Raw genomic sequence first — 23,439 nt, forward strand, 5'->3', positions numbered from 1 at the left:
AACTGGCCGTATCGTAAAATTATCACATATTGTACTTCATCTTTGCAACCGAAATACCAAATTTCTTCATAATATCATCCAGAAATGTTTATTGATAATTTTTTAGAAACTCGGCCTAGCGATCAAACCGGAACAAATTGTCGAAATGGAAGCTCACGTGGATGACATCGACTTCATTGCCGCCGCAAAAGAAGAAAAAGCAACGAGGCACGATGTGATGGCACACGTTCATGTATTCGGTGAACAATGTCCCCTGGCTGCGCCTATTATCCATCTTGGTGCAACCAGCTGTTATGTGGGTGATAATACGGTACAGCTTCCACTTTAATTCTACCGTAAAAATTTTTTTTTTTATTTATCTTGATAATAAGATATAATTATGTTTTTAGTTACTACTTATTATATAAAGAATTCTAAGGCCAGCCACAAACGTTCAAGTAAACTTGTCAAGTATATGCTTGCGCAAGCCACTTTTGCGAGTTTACTTGAACGTGTGTGACCGACGTCGACGAAAGAAAATTCTATTCGTACGTTTATTAGCTTAACTAACTGGTCGAAATTATCTAATTTGCGAATATTGTCTCTTCTTGAAGGACCTCCTGGTACTCCGCCAAGGCTTCGATATATTGCTTCCAAAGTTAGCCGGCGTAATTCAGCGTCTTGCGAAATTCGCTTACGAAAACCGCAATCTGCCTACTTTGGGCTTCACTCATCTTCAACCCGCGCAACTGACAACGGTTGGCAAAAGGGCGACGCTATGGCTACAGGACTTATTGATGGATGAGAGAGCTATCCGTCGCGCCAGAAACGATCTGAAATTCCGCGGAGTTAAAGGCACTACCGGCACTCAAGCGTCTTTTCTTCAGCTTTTTAATGGTTGATTTGTTTAGTTTTCTAATTTGCAACTCTTTTATTTTTTTTCACCAAGAAAAAATATGCAGAATAGCTCACGAAACATAATGTCGAGATTTTTTTAGGTAACCTTAATTAAAGAGACTAATTTTTAGAAATAATTATATGTAGAGAATTTTAATTCGACTTTGGAAAATGAATTTATATTTTACTAAATTCAAAATTTAAATAAAAAAAGGGTTTTATATATAAAGTTTAAGATTTCTATTTTCGAAAGGTCTTACATTTTCTGAGTTTATGTAAATTTATTAATTTTTATATAAAAAACTATAAAATGTTCTTACGATTTTTTTTGTTACTGAATTACTCGCGGGTTAAATAAAAAAACATTCTGACTTTTGCTTTTAACTCATAACTCCGTTAAAAATCATCATATCACAATTTAAAAAAAATAGGTTCTTAAAGTTGAAACTTTGTTCTATAGAATGATATAATTGCTAATTTTTTTTTAAAGAAATAGAATATATAAAATTATTTTGCTCCTCCCTAAAAACTGAACGAACTTATTTGTCAACCCAATATAAATATAATGCATATATTTTTAAAATTTTATATAATTGTTCAAATTTATATCAACAGGTGATGCTAAAAAGGTGAAACAATTAGATGCTCTCGTGACTGAGATGGCTGGTTTCGAGAAACACTACGCCGTCACGGGACAGACTTACAGCAGAAAAGTCGACATCGAATGTTTAAACGTTTTGAGTTCACTTGGTGCAACCGTTCACAAGGTGAGCCTGAATTGATACATTTACATCTATGCATTGACAGCCACAATCATATGGCAGTTTTAAAGAGATCCATCTTGAACATATACCTTTTCTTTTATTGCAAAGTCTCGGTCTTGAATTCATCTTTTTCTTTTTTCATCTCCCTAGATTTGCACAGACATCCGTCTTCTCGCTAACATGAAGGAAATCGAGGAGCCCTTCGAAAGCACGCAAATAGGATCCAGTGCGATGCCCTACAAACGAAACCCAATGCGCTCTGAGAGATGTTGCAGTGTGGCACGTCACCTAATGGTTCTTGTAAACAACACTCTCCATACCGCGGCGACTCAATGGATGGAACGAACGCTAGACGATTCGGCGAATCGCCGGCTTGTCCTAGCGGAAGCTTACTTGTCAGCCGACTCGATTCTGATGACTCTCGAGAACATCACGGAGGGATTAGTCGTTTATCCTAAGGTCATCGCCAGACACGTGGCACAGGAGTTGCCTTTCATGTCCGCGGAGAATATAATCATGGCCATGGTGAAGGCCGGTGGTGATAGACAAGTATGAAATTAGTGCTCTTTAGATAATTCTTCTTTGAATAATTTACATTATTTTTAATGAAAATTCTAGATCACCTCGTCGAAAATTTTTCTTATAACATCTCACAAAATTTTTCAACATTTCTACATAAATTTCGGAATTTTTCGGAATTTCTATATAATTTTACAATTTTTTTTAGAAAATTTCTCAATTTTTTTATATGAACAATTGCAACACTTTTCAGAAATGCTGAAAAAGATATATCTTTTTTAGAATTCTTTTTGTATATATATATAAATTTTGAAATATTCTAATACCTCTAAGATTTTTCATTCTATAACTTCTGAAGAAAATTAATAAAATCTAAAGTATTTTAAGGTATTTTTCAGAAATATCTTTATAAATTTTAAATATGAAGAATTCTTAAAAATATTAGGAGATATAAGAATTTTTTTCACCAAAGCAGTCTGTAATTTAATCAATCAAAGTGTGTAACTATATGAAATCTTGTTCTTAATTTTGATAGAAATTCTTTTACTTAATTAGATTTGATTTTATATTATATGCATTAGGTGATTAATTCTTATATGTTACTTTTATGTATTTGCTTTAGATTTGCCATGAGAAAATCCGCGTATTATCGCAAGAAGCTGGAGCGCAAGTGAAGCAACACGGCTTGGATAACGATCTGGTTGATAGGATCAGAAAAGATCCGTACTTTGCGCCCATTTTATCTCAACTGGACACTCTGCTGGACCCGTCAACTTTCGTTGGTAGAGCGCCCGAGCAGGTCGTCGAATTTCTTGAAGAGGAGGTGTATCCTGTGCTCAAAAATTACAAGGGATTGGAAACTGGAAAAGTCGAACTCAATATTTGATTGTATTATAAAAATCTCTTCATGTCTCTTCCAAAGAAGTCTGTGTGTGATGTTAGGTTATTATTTAGTTTATTGATAAGAAATACGTGCACAACTCTATTCATTGCGTTAACATTTCTTATATTGATAACTTTAATAAAATTACATTACAGAAAAATAATTCGCACTGTTCGTCGCAAATGCGCGCGCACGTACGTGTTCTCTAACGTTGTCTGATAAGGCTAATAATTTTAGTCAATCGGTATTTCTTCTGTTTTATTAAATTTCTTTTCTTTTTTCGCTTTCTGCCAATTGTACAAGTCTTCTCTCCGTAACTGTACTGTGATAGCAAGCGATTATAATCATATATACACATACACACACACACACACACACATATATATATATATATGTGTGTGTGTGTGTGTGTGTGTGTGTGTGTGTGCGTGTGCGCAAAATAGAAACAGAACGAAAGAGATAGATAAATATTAATAGATACACTGTGATAAATGAATGTCCACGCAACAATTCGATGTCCTCTCGGATGTCCAAAATACGTCTTGAAATATCTCATTTATGTCGCTATTGAACATCTGAAACACGTCCCAAGAACATTGTCAGGACGTCCATAATAATGATATTTGCACGAACATTTTACAAACATCTAAAGTACGTTGTCAATATATTCAATTTTCAAGCTGTGCGGGACATCATCACTAGATGGACGCAGCAGAGTTTAATTATAATATTTGTATTTAAAAAACTACATCAAATAGAGTAAAAGGCGCAGTATTATGAGATTTTTTACAATGAAAAATTTTACTGATGTTTTAGTAAAATGATAATAAAATGATGCCTTAGAGGTGAGTTCCTGTAATTGGAAACTAAAATGAAAATAAATAAATTTTTTTGATAGTTTTCGGACTTTGCTGATGACAATTGTTCGGTTCTCTTTTTTTTTCCCAGTAACTTACACAGTCCAGAAAACAAGAATAGTTTTAGAATTTTTTGTGTCCTTAGAAATTGAATGTACTAACGATGTCTATTAGATGTCTTTGGGTGGTACATTGTACGTACGAAGGACGTTTACTGAACGTTTTTAGAAATTTTTGATATGTCCATATATGACAAATGTCGTTTGGATGTCCATATGATTTCGAATTGTTGCGTGGATAAATAAACATAGGTCAAGACGAAAAAAGAGATTGAGCAAGCAATTTATATTTAAACTAAACTAGAAACAGAATTATACAAAAATATAAAAAATATATTAAACTTATAAAAAAGAAGAAGGCAGAAGATTAAGAAGAAAATTCAGAAAAAAATATAATGTATGTATTGTTTAGAAAAAAAAAAGAATAGAAAAGAGAGAGAAACAAAGAAATAGTAAATGAGAAACTAGATTTAAGAAATTATATTGAATTCGTTAAAATGTAAATAAAATTTCAGGAAAAATAAAAGAAAAAGAATAAATTAAAACTCTGCAGGAAGATAATAAGACGAAAAATAGTTTTAAAAATAAAGGATAATATATGTCAAAAGAAAAGTGTTGAAGCTCATAAGAGAGACTAAAAGTTTAATATGGATTTAATGATAAAAAGATTAAAAAATTCTAAAGAGAATAAAAAAGGAGACAGGGGAAGGAAAGATAGATGAAGAATTAATACATATGAAATAGAAATATAAGAATTTTAATAAAGCTAAAGAAATAATAAAAAATGACGAAGTTAAAGATGCATAACTAAATAGAAAGAAGAATAATAAGAAAAAAGAATTTACGGAAGAGAGATATAGAAGACTAGAAAATAATAAAGATTAGAGAGAAAATTTATTTAAAGATTAGTAAATTTAATTAAAGAAATATAGAAAGAAAGGGACGCGTACATTTTGCACAGAGAAAGTTGCTCCTTAATCATGCGTTATCGTAGCAAAGAAAATAAGGAAGCAATGATATATTGAGGAAAATGAATTGAAAGACGAGGAGAAAGTTAATGTGAACAAAAAATGTTAGAAAGCGAACTGAAAGAAACGCAAGGCGAAAACTGGAAACGAGAAAAGTTCGATGTACAGAATAATTAAATATTTTATTATTCTACTTCAAGAAATTATAAAAATCAATTAAATTTTTTATTCCGAAATGAAATAGCTATCACAGAACATTAAGTTCATCGAGAAGCTTTAGAATTACGAATCAAAACTTATATTTCAATATACAAGCAAAGCTCTTGTTTGTAGAAAAACTCGGATTTTGCAAAAGCGTTTCAATCCCTTTTTTTTTGTTTTTGTAATGGCTTTTAAATGCAATTAATGATACTCTGACGATTTTTCAATTTGACATCATGTTTTAGTATCTCATAATTTTAATCAGATATTTTATAATTTTAAAAGATCCAATTCAAAATATTACTAATCAGAGGATAAAAAATGAGTTATAAAATATTCAAAACTTTATAACGATTATTTTAGAAAGTTTTCTTATTAAACACACTTTTTTAAACTGAAAATGGTATTTCAAGATTTTTTCAATTATTTCTTTGTATATCAATAATCATTTTAGACTGAGATTTAGATTATAACATCAATTTTGTTTCCATAATAGTGATCGGTATCTTGAATTTGTTCAAGATTATGATTTATCTTTTATAAACGCGGTGACCCGTGAAACTGGCTCCGTCGGTGATCTTCCCGGATTCAACGAAGACGGCAAGTTGATCACCGGCTTCGACGTCTAGCAGGACGAGATTGCTTCCTCCACCTGGACCAACACTGATAATCGTTCTCCAACTGTCGGATTTGTTCAGTTTACGTTTCAATGTCAGCCGCAGATCCGTGCTACCGTATCCGGCGAAACTGAATTGGTAGAGGCCAGGACAATGCGTGGTGAAGATACCTGTTTGTGCCGCGTAACCGACTCCCTTGTCTACTAGCGTCTCGGCGAGAACGAGCTTAGCTTCCTGTACACATTTACACCTATAAATTATTCTTGAACTGCATAAAAAATATATAGAATTTAAAACTAAGTTTTTATTTCGAGGGAGGTTAGTTTACTAATCTAGAACTAGAATTTTTTCTATCATCAAAAAATTCTTCTATTCTTATTAAAATTAAGGTTACTTTTTTTTAAATAAAATAAAATTAATCCTGCTTGTTGGCAGATATATGTCCTTATATTTTTAATTTAAAGTTATTATTGTTCCTGACTAAAAAAAACATTTCCTCAGAATATTTCTTATGATTTATTAAAATTTTTATGTAAATTTAAAATTTTTCAGAATTTTTGAAAATAATTTTATATCTTTTTAAAAAAACTTAAATTTTTTACATAAATTGAACCATTTTTCAGAAGAAAATCTATAACATATTTTCTAGAATTGTTCATATACATGAATTCTAAAATTTATATGTGAATTCTGAATTTTAAGATTTCTCATATTCCATATTTAATTTCTGACGAAATCTTGTAAAATTTGAAAAAGATTAGGGTATTTTTTAAGAAATTATAAAATGAGAAATCTTAGAAATCCTGGAATATTTATAGGATTCATATATATGAAATATTCTAAGAAAAGATGTAGAAATTTTCAGGACCTTATTTGAAGTGTCTTAATTCGTATGAAAGTTCTGAAGAAAACTTTCATTAAGCATGCTACATATAATATTATTATCATGTTGTTTACTCACATTTACTGACCCTTGGATTGCAGAGAAGGCGACAAGTCCGGCACAATCAGCGGCAGTTGCCAATTTTTTGGAGCCGATCGTGGTGATGCCGGAATTTTCTGGTGGATCTGGTACCGCTGCATCGGTTAACACGACCGCTGCCAATATCAACACCGCCCACACCACCCTATTTATATAAATGAACGAATATATATTAATTAGCGAGACTAAACTTGATTCTATATAAACATATAAATAATAAAAAATAAATCAAAGAAAATTAATGCCTATAAAAGAGCCAAACACAAGATGAACGCGTGTAATAAATTTATTCAAGTAATACAATAGACGTTTCGATCCTGTATTGTCATACATTATAGAACGCACATTTATTGAAGCAATACAAATATGGAACATGAAGCGATGTCGTGTAAAATTATCGTTGGGCATCTAGGCTTATGGCTGTATTTTCATTTAATTTCCAAATTAACTAAGAGAAACTAAAAAAATTAAAATTAATAAATAATAGATAAATTACAATTACTTTTTTGACTTACATGATAGTCATTTTTAGACGAGTTTCTTAGTCAACGCAACCATTCTCGATCGTACGAGTTCTTGTGAAAGATATGATCAAAAGTTAAACTATATATAGACATTGACAACAAATGATAGAGAGAGGGAAGTATCAAGTCCTTGTAAATAAATTAGAATACAAAGAGTCGAAAGATTGTGTCATTTTTTAAATATTGAGTCCCTGTAATTGTTTATTAATAAAAATCATTTCTGTGTCAATCTTTTATTTAAAAATTGTTCTTCGTCTAAAACTTTTACATTCTCCCAATTAAGTTTATGGGAGAATTCTAGTCTATGTACAATGATGACTGAGTCGTGTTCCAATTGATGTGATTTCTGTGTTCACGTAGGATGCATTGCAATCCTTGCAATTTATTCTGTATAGGACGTTGGAGTGCGATAGAATGGATAGTTCTTTTTCTAAAGTGAATATATGTAACTAAAAAAGCTAAAAAAATCTCATTTGTTTTATGAGAATAGAGTGCATAAAATTAATTAGTTGGATCTTTGAATACAGATCTATAAATAAATCCAAGCTGAAACTGCGATTTGGAGTTACAATACTGGGAATTAGCAGCAATGCGAACGAGGCGACAACATGTTATTATGCAATACGTCACGTGGATATGCGCAAGAACTTTTTTACGCTCGTATCGTTTCTTTTTCTGCTCGTCTGACGTTTAATCGCCATGTGACCATTCTCGGTAAAGTTCAGTCGGTGCAATGGTTTGCGCTACTTTCACTGCTTGCGGCTATTTCTCAGTCTCAGATTCATCGTTTTCTTCACATGTATCTTTTATTTTCTATTTTCTGATATAATCTTTTTTGTAGAAAAAAGATCCCTATTAAAGATTGTTGTTACTAATGCTTGGATGCTCGGACAAATATATTAAAATATAAAAAGTTTTTATAACTTTTGTGAAACGTTCTGATAATTGAAGAATAGATTATAACACGTAATAATAATATCAGAAATTAATTTTAGTAATGAAATTTTGTACGTACGAAATTTAAATGTTTCTGTATTTAGTGAACATTTAAATTGTTTGCATTGTTTGCAATACAAAATGTTTATATCATGTTTTCATCACATATTTTATAAGTCAAATATTCAAAATGTGCTATTGTAAATAGTAAGCAATATTATCACAATGTAATATTTAATACAAAAATTTAATGTTTTTTTTTCTAATATGGAATATGAAATTTGTGTCCACATAAAGCAAATCGATTTTTGTCGCTAAAAGAAAGCGAAATATATTAATATGTGTGATTGAAGCTAAAAATCAAGTTATTGATCGAAACACACTGTGCATAATACTTTGAACTTGCCTTTTAATAACGCGATTACAATATATTGAAAAAACATCTAGTAATGATAAATAAAGATGATCATTTGTATTGATTTATTAGTAATCGGAACTGCAAAGTGTGATGCTAGTTGCAAGGTCGACGACTATCGCATTTTTCTTTCCTGTACGTATTTGCAAGATTGATTTGTATTTCTATTATAATATATATATATTGTTATTGCAATTGTCTTTTGGAAATTTTTTCATATAAATCAAAATTATGCTTACTAAATTTATATTATCGTTACAGAAATATATAATAAAATGTTAATTTGATCGATATTATTTAATTATATTTACAATTGTATGACAGGGGAAAGACAAAGGAAAATTTAATTAGTTCTTAAATTTAATCTTTATTTATCAAATATTTTTCAAAAATCATTTGTACTTGATTCTAACATTAAAAAACTTGATATTGAAAAATCTAAATTATAATTAAAAATTATATTTAAAAATTAGCTCATAATCTAATAGAATAAGACCTGATTTTCTTAATGTAAGATTAACTTTAATCTCGGTTTCACTTATTTTAAAGTCCGGTTTTTCATTATTGGTTAATTTGTGATTAAAATTAACCTTGTTTCACCCAATGGACTTCATCCATGACATCATCGGATCATAGATGAAGCCCATTGGATAAACATCAGGTTAAGCCTAACTATAAGTTAACTAGATAATAAAAAACTCTGGGCTTTACTTCTTAGAATTAGGAAAAGATAACGAGTAAATTGAATCGAGATTAAAGTTAATGCAACCGAGTCTAAGATTGATTGTAAGATTATATGTTCATTGAAATGGAGAAACGCGCGGTATGTTCATTACAACACGATAAAGAACGTTACAATCGATACCTAACGAAACTGAGGAAAAATAATTTTTTATTTTAAATAACAGTAAAATAAATAACAGACTTACATGATGGTAAAATGTGGTGTGGCAGCGACGGATTTCGCGCTATTAGATTGGTTCCTCAGCTGATGTTAAGACAAATCAGATCGAATCGGACCTCTGTCTGCCTTTATATCACCTTCTAGCTCGACTAGTGAATCGCGCGTCGACACCAGCCTTTTCTTTCATTTTGTGTCTTGTTTCACCGCAATAAGTGTTCTCTTTCTCACTAATTGGTAATCGCTAACCCTACTCCAGCCGCTGGTGAGTTAGTTGGTTAGGTAGTGACGGCTTCTCATAATAATCAGTGAGAAGAAGGTTTTAAAAGAACTATCACACTTTTTTGACACAAATGTTCTAAAAGCAACGGGATACGAGTGATCAATTTTGAAAAATAAATGGATATAAATCAAAATCTATCCATTTAAAACAACATTTTGTTATTTAATTTTTTAAATGGAAAAGTCTAAAAGCAGAGAGGTATAAACACATAATATAATCCTTTGTAAAGGAGAATAATACGTGTTTTTATAACAACATATTTTTTAAATATCTTTTTTAAAATTTGTAAAAGTATTTATAATATTTTTACATGTAATTAATACATAATATTAAAAAATTAATGTCAGAAAATATATTTTTAAATATATCTTTTGATATAAATTTTTTAACATTATATATCATATTAATGCTTGTAATACGTATATATTTTCGTTAAAATTGTAATCCAATGAAATTTTAATAATGGCACTGAATTGCAAAATAATTCATTACAATATTTCAGTAGGATAAAGGTCAGTTTGCTAATAAATGGAAATGCACTTTGGTTGCAATTCATTACTTTATTAAGATCATAACAGTACTTAATTAACCGTTCGGTAAATGGCACGGTAATTAAAGTGCTGTTAAAACCGTAGAAAGAGTAGACGTTGACATTATCGTTATGTTTTCTTAATAAGCAAAGGATAAATTATATTTTGTGAGAATACGAAAAATAAGATAGGAACGGAAAATCAAGACAAGCTTAGTGTATGTATAGTGTGTGTATATAAGAAAATTTAAAATAATTATCTCAAGAATGTCAGAAAATTATCAAGACAATCGGAAAAGAAAGCGCGAACTCGATCAGGAAGAATATCAGTCGTGCAACACGTTATCGTTATCGTTACGCCAGATAAAATAGCAAAAGATGTTAGGTCACTCGCCTATTATAACAATAAGTATTTGTCATCTACACACTAAATTTCGCGAAAACGTAAAATTTTTATAGAACATGTAAATTTAAAAATTAAATAAAGAACAAGCGTTATTATTTATTCGTGTTCTCAAAATTCGACGTTCTCTTGCCTTGTTAATTTTTTCAAAGAAAGACGTATACTGTTGATGTATGATTGTCATTAAGATTAAAAAAAATTCATCTACTCATCGATATTAGTTTAACTTAAACGGAAAAATCTATTTATATTTTAAATTTATATAGAAACCATGAAATGATTCGATAGCTTTTAAATAAATTCGGAATATAGAAATATAAGTGATATATATTGATATTTAACAGTTTTTTTTGCGATTTGCATCAACAAGCACGGACTACTTTCACTTCAACGACGCTTTCCTGCAGTACCTCGATCGCCTTGAATTTGGTTTTCTTTTCACATCTCAACAAGTCTTCGCCTTCCTATGACTTTCCTCTTCGATGCTAAGAGATTCACTTCAACGAGATATTTATCGATGCTATTCAATGCAAACGTTTGGGAATCTGGGTGTTAAGATAAATTCTGAAAGAAATCCAAGGCCGAGAATTCGCGTGAAAGTAACAATCACTCGTTATTTTTACAATTAACATGCTATCTACTGCACTCGCAACGTTTTATTGTGTAATGGCAAATTGGTTTTTCAAATTAATCGATCTAAAAAATGATTTTAAAATATATTAAAAGTGATTTAAAAATATACAATTAGATTTTGATTTCTTCTATTCTATCATGTATAAAAAAGAATTTCAGGAGGAACATTATGAGGATATAAAGAAGACGCTGATAATAAAATCAACCGATAATAAAAGTCTAATGACGCATTTACACTAATAAATTGTTGGCTTGGCAAGCTGGTCCTTTACTGGGCCAGTTGCACGCGCCCTCGTTTGAATCAAACGTTAAGTGAACAGGACAATTAAAGATGTGAAGCGTGAATTTTTTCTTCCACTGGTCCCAGTGACAAGCGTAGAATTTATTACAAAGTCCGGGATGTCTGAAGAGACCTGGCCTAGCGCAATCAGTGACACCATTAATTATCTGATCAGGATCGTCATCATATTCTTCCTTTTCTTCTTCATTTTCCTCTTCATATTCCAATTTTTTGCCCATTCGATGACCCGAACGAGACTCGTAATTCCTCGCGGATGTTCTGGCAGCTATCGTAGGTAAGTAAGAGGATGATGGTACATCGGTCGAAACGGTCGTCGTTTCCTGTGGACTAATCTTGAAAGGCTGCGCTGGGAAAACGTTGTAGTTGGTAGAATAGTCATCCTCTTCAGAGTAGCCGAGATCGACGTAGATTTCAGAAGAGTCATAGTTGGCCAGATTCACCTTGCCCTTGGAAGAATCGATCTGCTTCTTTCCTGGACCGCGAAGATTGGCAAAGGGATCGGCCTTGCACGTGCACTCTGCCCCAAGTTTACCTAAAAGAAGTGGATGAAGATCGCTCCACTTGACGATGACTTTGCCTTTGCCTTCAGGCGACTTTGTAGTAACTTCGTATGAAAATGTCGAAGGTTGAATGCCATATCCGGAGCTTGAATAAGTATCATACTTGGGTGGCGTGTACTTGATGGTGCCCCTGTCACAGTTTGTAGTTAGTTTATTGATCTTATCTCTTGAACTATCCAAATTTGTTGGAGAGCCACCTCTAGGGATTGTCCCTAGAGAAAACGGAGTAGTCGAAAATCCTTGGCTGGAATAATATATGTTGGAAGGCCGGAATGTGGTGGGCGAATGGAACGAGGAAGGATTGTACGTAACGTCAGAGATCGGTAAAGGTTTCTTATATGTTAATCCGATGAGCTCTGGTTGTGCGGTTATTGCAGATAAGTCGTATTTTGTGGTAGACGCAGTCACGCCAGCTTCAATCGACTTTGGTGGGAGATATCCCAATGAGGAGCTATGGTCTATCTGGCCGCTTGAATCGGTCCGTTGGAAAGGCACTCCTAAACCAATGTTAGACATGGATACTGACGCAGTCTGATAACCGCCCGTTCTTTCGATGAATTGATCATCATTTAACAATGGAATGGTTGTCGGAGAGATCGGTCGAGAGATCTTGTAACCGGTATCGATCACAGGTCTGACGGTTGGAACAGCCACCGGAATCTTAAACGATTCGAAAGGAGTCGTTTTGTAAATTTCTGGATGTTCAGAAGTATGAGTTACAGGTCTGATTGTCGACGTTGATAAGCGGCTGAAAGACGGCGGCGACGTCGTGATCGGTACATTACTTTCGGCCAACACAATTGGCGTTGAAGAGAACGTGGCACCGCTAGTTCCAAATTTAATGGTTGGCTTAGGATACGAGTAGCCGGAAGTAGCTGATTGTACGGTGAAGCGACCACCCGGAGCATCCGATACAGCTTTCGAGGAATAGCCAGGTGAAGTCAAAGTAACGGACAGATCGTCAGTAGACGATGTACCAGTATATCCAGCGACATTCCCTTCAAATGCCTTTTCGCTGATATTATCGGGGCTATAAGTAGGCCTACGATCACCTGTGCTTATTGAGTAACTACCACCACCTCCGAGAACAGCAGTGGTTATACCTGTCCTGGTTGGACCAGTCTTCGTAAATCCACTTGGTGTGAAAACAGCCGATTTACTCAAAGAATATCCTGAAGTAGGTGAGTTTCCGAATCTAGAATCGTAAATACCATCAGTACCTTCTACTCTACCGGATACGATTAAATCGGGAAGACTAGTGCTGGTTAGCCTGTAGTCCGAAATATCTTTCTCTGTATACTTGTTAGTGTTGTAAGCGGAATTGAACGTGACGGTGTTGCGTCCTTCATCAGTTCTATAGCTTTGAGGAGCTGTAGGTATCAAGTCTTCGCTTGGAGTGCTACTTGAATAGATAATTGAACCCCTCGCAGGGGTATTGCTGATGCCATGATAACTTGATTGCGATTCATATGATTTATGGGTCGAGCTTTTGATTGTCGAATCCGGTTGAATGAAACTACCTATAGATATTTCAGGAGCCGTTTGTCCGAAGATGTTAATATTGGGAGTAAAGTTATCTTTCAAAAAGATACCAGCAGTTGAAGGACCATTTATTGGAATCGTAGGGTTTGGCGTTTCGGATTTTTCGTATATTAGAGTTTCTGGACTAGCTGATCCAACGTTTATAGTCTTCATATCACTACTCACATATCCCGCTGTTTCAGAAGGGGCGACGTAGCCAGGTCGACCTCCTCCGGTTAGGATAACGTTTTGGTTAATGGCAGGAGTTGATACCGCTCCAGGAACATTTCTGTGACTGGATACGGTCCTCGAAAAGAAATCACCAATGGTATTACTTCCGTCTCTGCTAGTAGCTCCAGTTTGAAAAGCACTAAGAGTGTTTTTCTGAATATCGTAACCAGTAGGAATCTCATTGCCAAAGATACTTATGTTTAAATTAGTTTTTCCGTAGCCACTTATTAAACCGATTCCACTCGTTCCAGTCGTTCCGACGTGGTCTCTTTCTCTGACTCCAGTTGTTCCGACCGAGGAATAAATCGAGGGCTCTTCGTGTTGTACGAGTACAGGGATCGTATATCCTTCCTTATTATCATATCTATAGTTTGTCGAAGTTCCTGTTGGTCTAGGAGTAAAACTTACTTGCCCGGAAGCTGTAGAAATTCCTGAAGTTTCCAGTTTAAATTTTGGAACGTCGCTAACAAAATTAATTCCTGGGATTTGACTTGAACTCGTTGTACTGTGCAAACTTGATCCTATCCCAGATTTAATTGACACACCAATGTCATTTTCAGTAAAGCCAGAGCTGATACCGCCCGTAGCTGTGGAATATCCTGCACCAGTCGGTCCTTTGTATGCTGTTGGTCCCGTATATTCTTTATCAGTCGATCCTGTTATTTCGATTTTGCCGCTAGCACCGGGATAAGATACAGATCCGAATGATGGGCCAGTTTCACCGAATGACGGTTGATGTCTTGCTGTTCCTGGATAGACACCGGTAGAAGTTGAGAAACCATTAACATTAAGCGTGCTGGAATCTGCGTATACATTCGTCGATCCATCATATTTAGGACTAGTAGATTGTACGTGGACATCAATGGATGATCCAGGTAATCTAGATTCGAAGTAACTTCCCGGAGTTCTCGAATAACTTGTACCTATTATCGGACTACTCGTACTAACGCTTCCTGCATAACCATTTGCCAAATTAGGATACCTTGAGATAGGTTTTCCCAAATAATTAGTTACACCTTGCTCCTCCAAATGACTTCCACTAGCGGTTCCAGAATACTCTCCTGTTGTAGATCCGGAAAAACTTGCAGTAGTCCCTTCTGAATGACTTCCGCTAGCGGTTCCGAAGTACTCTCTTGGTGTAGATCCGGAAAAGTCTGCAGCAACGCCTCTCAATGATCCCCTGTTTGCAAATCCAGTGTTAAATCCACCAGTAGATACGGAGTATCCAGAGCCATCTTGGCCAGTAGATACAGTAGTATATCCAGTATATCCATCGCCAATTTTGCTGCTCGTTGTAGAATATTCTATACCGCGTTCTTCTCCGACGATTGTACTAAATGGTACCGAACTAATCTGTATGTCGGGTGATTTGCTATACGTTGGAACAGAAGACACTGCTCCTCCATATTTGGTGGATTTAGAATAATCAGTACCGACTACACCGGACAGTCCTACATGTCCAGGACCAGAAATCACAATACCAGGGTGTCTACCAACATCTCCCGCAGTGGTTCCAAAATAGTTTGTACTGTGGATACCGGTATCGGTTGTTCTAGAATAATCTATGTCGGAGTAATCCGTTCCTACAGTCACAGAGTATTCTGGTAAACCGCTGGTGACGTAACCGCCAGCTCCAACGCCAATAGAGGTTCTTGGAGTGTAGCTTCCATAATTGTATTCGTGTCTAGTGTAGCCTGATCTAGATTCCGAGCAAGCTGGAACCAGCCAAGGCCACTCGCACACTAACTTCTTCTCATCGAATACCAAGCCGTACGGACAGCGGAACTCGAATGCTGTTAGTTCTTCTCCACCTGTCAGTATTGACATAATTACATAACTTTATATAATATTTTATTTTATGTGCGTTGCAAATTTGAAGAAAAAATACTATATAATTATGTTTTGCAGCGATGAAATTAATACGTCATGTTCTGCAATTATAATGCTTTCTTTAACGATTTTGGATAATACATAAAATTTATATACGAGTGCATGAATAATTCATTAAACATGTAACACACCTAAGTCCATGCAAGCAAAGAACCAACGGCAATTTTGTGGATCCGCATAATAACCGGGTTGAGAACATTCGAATCTCTTCGGGGTAACAGGGGCAATCTCGCTGCTGCCAGGACATGGTGAGCCTTCAGGCAACGAGCCTGGCCAAACACAAACTTCCGTGTGCTCGTCAAACGACAGTCCAGCTGGACAATCGAATTCGAAAACGGAATAGTCTTCTATCGCTTGATTGAATTTCACGCAGCGATAGAATCTATAAAAAAACATTATTTATATTGAATATGGTATATACCTACATAAAGAAATCCAAGTTTCATATTAGTGATTTTTTTTGTTTAATCAGTTTATACGGTTATTACTGATGTTAGGTATACATAATAACTACCTATTGCAACTTTTTGGATGGACGAAGTAACCTTGACGTTTGCAAACGAATTCGGTTTGTGTGTTTTCGCGTACGGCTCTGATGTGCCCCTCCGTGTCTACAACCCGAGTGACACGGAAACTAGACGTTTTCGCATGATTTGGATAGGAAAATTGCATTTGCTGAAATTTCCAATGAATTATTAAAGATAGGAACAGTAATTTGACATAAAAATAATCTCACACACACATGAAGCTCATCTTCTAGCGCACTGAGTATAGCTCGTCTTGATTTTTTTCTAAACTCCGTGAAGGAATGATAAATTTCTTGCGTAAGCGGTACTTCGCACTCGGTCTCCATGTCATTTTCTATATTTCGCAAGGCCAATCCGGCCAAGTCTCGCAAAAACACATATTTCCCCTGAAATTAATTTTGACGTATAGACAATACAAACATCGGTTGCTTTTATAAAAGCTAAATAGATTTTGAAAGATGTTCTATAATCTATTTAATCTTAAACAATGGCATCGTAATTCATTTTTTACATAAGAGTGAGCAACTGGGAAATCCGCGTACACACCTTTATTCCGACCGAAATCTTATCTTCAAAAGCAATCCACGTTTTGTTTTGAAATGCGTAAGGCGCCGTGAGATCTTCATCTCGTTCTACGATCCATTCCCCGTTGTTTATAGTTTCGCAGAGCTACAACATAAATAGTTTAAAAATAGATTTCATTCGAAGGAAAACAGTAATAGCAGCTATAAAAGTTACAACTGTATAAGTTTTATATAAATTATATGATAAATTAGAGACCCTGTATAATCAGAGTATGACCTCGAGAATGTCCGGAATTTTTCTTTAAAATTGTGCGAGAGAGACGGATATGTGCTATCTCACTCTTACTCACTCTGCAATGGCGTTGTAAATGTGGCAATTTTATAAGCTTCATAACTGTCTAATAAGTAAACACGCACTGAATATACGTCGTAGTTCTGTGTAGTCCCACTTTTTCTCGATTTCACATAATATCTCTTTTAAATATTTCTTTTTGAGTAAAAATGCTTGGATACGTCAGTATTTTCTGCAACATTTATCGTCAAAAAGCTGAATAATGAAATACAACTGGTGTGAATTGAAGAAAAATGTCGGATTAATCACAGATGAGACTACGTCGTGGCCAGACTCTGATTACAGGGTTTCTAGAATAAATGTACTTACATATCTAAACTATAATATATTTTATAATTATTGCAACTATAATAATCTAACTATAAATAAAATAGTTTATTCAACTATTACATTAATTTAATAAACAAAACTTGTATAAGTTATTATTTTTATAGTAGTCATCTCTACGCCCGAGTATTGCGATCTTTAATGGACACGTATTTCTTCCAGGTAAAATGTTGAAATCATAAGCAAACATAGTTCGAGAAAATACGTCACACCTCTTTACGATCGATTGACACAGGCTCCTTCTCCGTAGTTTTTGATCTTGGGGCATTCTCGTCCGGATTCTTCAAAGTGAATTTGTACGCATTGACCGGCACGGTTATCATGATCTTCTGCTTGGGTGCTCCTAATCCACTTATTAAGTCTATCAAGCTGTCTGTATTCAGCATGTCGAAAAGTCCTATCAGACGCGAGGGGTGAAAGGTGACGAAGGCTCCGTCTTCGTCCGTCATGTAATCCGTTGACAGTGTAAATAGGTCAACATACCTAATAGAAAAAAAAATAAATTAGAATATTAGTAAGCTTAGTTAATCCTCCGCGAACCAGGTAGAAAATCAACATGGATCATATGTGGGTACATCTCATACCCCATGCTATACTTTACCATAAATATACTATAATTTAGTATGATTGGTAATAACGCATTTTCCAGTTGCACGAAACCGGCAACATGCGCGCGGTACTTTTTAGAAAGTTATAGGAATTCATCTTGCTGGGGTATGTCACATCCCACCTGATTCATGGGGGGTAATTAAAAATTTAAATTAGAGGTATATATAAGAAGGCAATGAGCCATACAAGTTGTACTTGCGTTATAATAATGTATTATTTAAACGAACTCGTTCTATTTGTATCAGTTGAAATTATACAATTTAATATTTTATAAATTCACAATTATAAAAGAAAGAAACAATTTGAAAGATAAAAGAATGATGAAAATACTTTGTTGAACGTCGATGAACCGGAACTAATATGTTTCGTGTCAACGAGTCAACTAAAATAATTCATACTTCATGAGTTCCTTAATGTCAAACTGCTTGGCTAAATCCTCCGATCTTATAGGTAAAGCCATGAAAATCCTTTTGTCGTAAGATTTTTTAATCATTTCGTCTTTAAGACTTTTGATAAAATTATAAAGACGCTCCTTTGAGCCCGCCGTTATATTCAGTTCTACGCCATCCACCTTGAACAGAGGAAAGACTCCTTTCTATCAACTCATCAATGTATACTTTTACAATTCAACATTTGCATTTAGATAATTTTGTTTTATGAATGCGTTTATCTTAAATAATATTTTTTTAACAGCCTACTCAATCATTCACGACTACTTGAATATATATAGCAGTTTGAAAAAGACTATATCCAACCTCACACACACACAACGTAATTATTCAATTTTTAAATCATCTTCTCGGAAGGTAAGATGTCAATAAAAAATACCATACCTCTTTCATAATAGCAATAATTCGAGCGATAGCTTCCTGTCGTACCATAGCGGAATTTCTGAGCATCATCGCGGGATCGTTTATAGAAATGACAAACTGAAGAGGTGAATGCATCTCTTTTAAAGATTTCCGCAAGTCAGAAATATCTGGAACGTTTTATTTATGATACTGAACAACAAATTTTGATCAATATTTTATTTCTCAAGTAGTAGATGTTTCTTGTAGGACTTTATACTGAATAAAAATATTGCTTTCAAAAAATTCCATCACCCTTCAATTTTTATAGGAACTTTGTTTTTAATTTCTTATGCAAAAACAAAAATTCATAATATATAGCTGTAAGGAATTTAAATATTTTTTATACTGTGTATGAAAATAAATGTAATAACATGAAACCTCTTTTATTGTTTATGTAGAATTTTGAATAAAATATTGAAATATAAAAATTTATTGCTGATATTTAATGTCAAATAATTACGCTGATTTACAAGATTTCTATTTTTCAAATTTGAATAATGATTTTTATATATCTTATTCGGTAAAGTAAAAAAATGTAATTGTTTCAATCTTCAGAGTTTTTAAAAAATAAAATCATTAATTTCTCAAAATCTGTGAATGATGGGATCTTTTTAAAATTTTATATTCTTTTCCAACAGCTAAAAATATATAATAGGATTACCATTTAGGTATTAACAGAAACGTTATAAATCAGTGTAATTGATAATACACTTTGGGATAAGTTTGAGTCCTGCAGTTCGTTAAAAACTTTGCTCAAATCTAATCAGTTATATTCTTATTAGTATCTTATTGATATTTATGATGTTTCTTTGTGTTGAATTGAACTGATCTTGTCGATTCCCCCTATTACAAATATCTTGTTGTATTCATTAGTTCAAATTTTTAATAGCGAAATTTCTTAATTTGAAATGGTTCGAGCGGCTCAAAGTGTACCTTTTGTTATTAGAATATTGCACTTACCGGAAGTCGAAAGATTTCTCACGTCATGATTTTGGTGTACCAGAGTGGTACAGTCGCACACAGAGCCGGTTAGAAGCTTCACATCGATGATGGAAGTATAGCAAAGAATCTCTCTGACAGGCGAAGTTTTTTTCTTTGGACATTCTGCAACAGATAAAAATATTTTGATTTTGCATTACAATTTCGCATTTGATGTAATAATATTTAGTTGGAGCGAGCAAGAGAAGCGGAAGTTTCAATCAGTTGACATCATCGATTGATCACAGTGCGTTATTGCGATTATGACTATATACTTAGTCTTTTGCATAGTCACGTGAGCTCTCTAAAAAAAGAAAGAAGCGTTCAAAGGATGATCCGCAGAAGATTAAAAAGAGAATTGCATATGCTTTATTAATAATCAACAGTCCCGGATATATTGAGATAATAACCGTGTGCAATTATCGCGCGTATGATTGAGCGTAGACGTTGCGTACAGATTGTACGATGCTTGCGAAAATTCTTCACATAAATGTAAACATTATTTTCTCACATATAAATATTACAAATGTCATTTATGCCACGTGCGACTTGCGCTTACTGAACGTTTAATCGGACAGGTAAAAGCGAGACGATTATTTTTCATTAAAGACAGGTGCAAAAAAATTTATTTAAAAGCAAAAGCGTACCATACCTTTTATGTTTTATCTTTGCTGTAGGAAATTAATTTTATTAAATCAAAGCACGTATTTTATTCGTAAGGTCGATTCGATTTAATTACGTCGGGCTCGAAAGTATAATCGGAATTTCGAGCATGTGTCAATGCACACGATTGATGATATAAATGGTATCGTCCTTGCAGGGATGGTCACCAATTGTGTAATTCAACCTTAAGCCCATTCTATAATTGCGTGAGCGCGATAGTTGTAAGTGGTTGAGGTTGTAAGAATTGACCAATTATAGTCAAATATTCGTTTCATATTCGACTGTGATTGGTCAATTCTTACAACCACAACTACTTACAACTACGCTTACGTAGTTGTAGAATAGGCTTTAAAGGACGCAGCGTATCCGATACGCGTGTAACGCAATATCGGTAGATCATTTTTCGCATTGTATTTATTCACATTTTGTCGATACGTGCTATTTAATCCTGTGAATGTACTATTCAATTTTCACCTTATTTACGGAAGTACGCAACTTAATCAAGAATTTATTGGGTTGGAAATATTTATGTCAACGTACATTCTTTAAAATCAGTAAAGTTAAAGTGGAACGTGCCGATATATTTATTAATTTCTTTAAAAATTTATTTGCGTATAAAATTTCAATTTATTTTCTATTACATTCCAATAAACACATGTTGGTATATTATACGTTTATTAAATATAAAATTTAAAGCCTATACTCTAAGTGTGGTATAAAATTGAATGCCTATACTCTAAGCAGAATCGTAAGACTCGTAACATATTCTTCTAAGCTTGTAAGAATTTTTAAGTGCTTATACAATATTTTTACAGGCAGCTTTTTACTAGCCATAAAATTTACAAGAAATCGTAGATATTTACGAATAATCGTACGTCTTACGATACATACGCATAAAATTAGAATATACTAGTGTCATAATCCTTACAAGTCATATCATTAAAAATTTATAATTAAATTGTACATATATAAATTGCTAAAATTAAAAAAATGTATTATTAAGTTTTAAGTTCGATATTTATATTTCTCATAATGTGCACTGTTAGATATCAAAGGAACAATGATAAACCCAAACCCTTGAATTAAATAACATCTTGTTATTTTTACAATATAATAACTTCCACATGTGTCAAAATATAAAGCGTCATAATAAACTAGATTTAGATCAAATTTAATACATTCTTTTAGTTTAACTCCATAAATAAATTAACGACATGTTGAGTAGGGACATTATATTAAAGATTAGCGACCGATAGAAATGATTCAATTGAGTATAATTTGACATTAATACATATAAATTTAACAGTGTAAAAAGAATAGGAAATATTTACTCTTTAAAATACTTTAGGATATATTAAATCGCAGAAAATGCTTCAATCGCCAGCTCCAAAAATTTATAAAAAAATATGTGAGAAGATTGTTTTCAAGAATCACACTTACTTGCCGTTCCGAGCGTTATGAGCGCGAATGACATTAGGAGAACACCACGACCCCGCATTATGTTTTTCACAAGGATTCCCGATCAGCAACACTGAAATCGCGATCAATCGCGATCGATCACAGCCGGATTGGTACTAAAGACGCAGGAGATCACACTCTAAACTGTTGAACGGCGCATCGGGATTTCGCATGGGTTACGTCTGTGTCACACTACGCATTAGAGACTGAGGACTGCGAATTTTGAGGATTAGAATTCAGCCATTTAGAACGAAACGGATTAAAATTAAAATTATCTGATTGGTCGAATTCTAATCTTTCTTAATTCGCAATCCCCTCAATCTCCAATGCGTAGGATGGAACGGGTATTAATTAGGTCTTCTTTTTTCTCGTCTTTCGCACCTTCAATTGTCAAAGTGGAAGAATCCGATGATCCTTCGAGTTTGAGTGCGCGGTTTACACTGAAGTTTCTGGAGGACGCGTGCTCTCTTAGTAAACCCTGTCGATCTCGACCGGATGGCAGTGAGGACCAAAGACCGAAAGGGAAGGCACCGAACAAACGAAGCGAAGGTGAGACGAAAAAAGAGGGAGAGATACCGGAGGCCATCGGGATCGATGGATCGCTGGATCGCGGGTGGGGTGCTGTCCCAGATCGGGATACTTTCCGTGTTACGCGTAACGATGCACGATCGCGAAATAAGGTAACACATGCGAGCGAGCGGGCGAAGCATCTTTCCTCTTTTTTTTGTCTGGCAAATTAAGCGGCTAATTGTAAAAGCAGCTAACTGTTAAAAATTGCGGTTTCGGACAGCTACGTTACAATTAAATGATCAATGTGTTGTAACGAACTGTCGTCGACGTATCTTAGAAGGTACGCTCGAACGGTAAGATTGATTAATCTAAAAAATATTCTTCTCTACCGAATATTTTTTAGATTAATCTCCGGTATCACAGATATGCAATCTCGATAGCGTCACGTTTCGATAGGTCTTGGATAGGAGTATTGGATCTTATCCGGAGAGCCGCACCTGCGATTATCAGAAACGCACGCGTCGGTCGTTCGGTTTAAACTGCTACCGTGCGTAATCCAACTCCGTTCTCTCGGTGCAACATGAGAGTCATCCAATAGCTTGGAATCCGCGCTGCTGTATTAGCACTAATGTGTATTGGTGAATCCCTCTTAAATCTAGATGGTTACATCATTGAATTAAGTTAAATTTCGATCAACTTTTATTTTTACACAAGCATCTGATATTTAAAAAAAATATCCTGTCAATAAAGGATGTTTTCCAACGTTTTAGGACTATAAGAGGCAAAT

The 23,439-nt window shown here is 34.1% G+C and overlaps 2 protein-coding genes across 6 annotated transcripts in view; one reads left to right on the forward strand and one right to left on the reverse strand.

Annotated features, from left to right (window-relative positions):
* Adsl (adenylosuccinate lyase) overlaps positions 1-3,426 on the forward strand; it is a 32,811-nt gene extending 29,385 nt beyond the window's left edge. The window contains exons 2-6 of the mRNA XM_018519057.1: positions 107-310; positions 594-876; positions 1,492-1,643; positions 1,791-2,189; positions 2,782-3,426. Coding sequence (XP_018374559.1) covers positions 107-310; positions 594-876; positions 1,492-1,643; positions 1,791-2,189; positions 2,782-3,045 — 1,302 coding nt within the window. The 3' untranslated portion in view covers positions 3,046-3,426. The remainder of the gene's footprint in view (positions 1-106; positions 311-593; positions 877-1,491; positions 1,644-1,790; positions 2,190-2,781) is intronic.
* Positions 3,427-4,862: 1,436 nt separating this feature from the next.
* Positions 4,863-23,177, reverse strand: LOC108768582 (mucin-19). Of its 5 annotated transcripts, XM_018519054.1 has the most exons (13): positions 22,524-22,659; positions 22,125-22,324; positions 20,004-20,147; positions 19,026-19,171; positions 18,591-18,763; positions 17,796-18,066; positions 16,927-17,049; positions 16,596-16,766; positions 16,368-16,528; positions 15,985-16,235; positions 11,586-15,774; positions 6,706-6,871; positions 4,863-5,978 (listed from the first exon to the last, which is right to left on the reverse strand). In XM_018519054.1, exons 2-13 carry the CDS (start codon positions 22,180-22,182, stop codon positions 5,658-5,660), a joined length of 6,174 nt encoding a protein of 2,057 aa, XP_018374556.1. In that variant the 5' UTR covers positions 22,183-22,324; positions 22,524-22,659; the 3' UTR covers positions 4,863-5,657. The 5 variants fall into 5 exon arrangements, with proteins under 5 accessions (XP_018374556.1, XP_018374555.1, XP_018374554.1 ...); XM_018519052.1 differs by lacking the exons at positions 4,863-5,978; positions 6,706-6,871; positions 22,524-22,659 and adding an exon at positions 23,150-23,177 and having other exon boundaries at positions 11,028-15,774; positions 22,125-22,215; XM_018519051.1 differs by lacking the exons at positions 4,863-5,978; positions 6,706-6,871 and having other exon boundaries at positions 11,028-15,774; positions 22,125-22,258; positions 22,524-22,992.
* Between the last annotated feature and the right edge of the window lie 262 nt (positions 23,178-23,439).

Source organism: Trachymyrmex cornetzi, unplaced genomic scaffold, assembly GCF_001594075.2.
Source record: "Trachymyrmex cornetzi isolate Tcor2-1 unplaced genomic scaffold, Tcor1.1 scaffold81, whole genome shotgun sequence".
NCBI classification, from domain to species: Eukaryota; Metazoa; Arthropoda; class Insecta; order Hymenoptera; family Formicidae; genus Trachymyrmex; species Trachymyrmex cornetzi.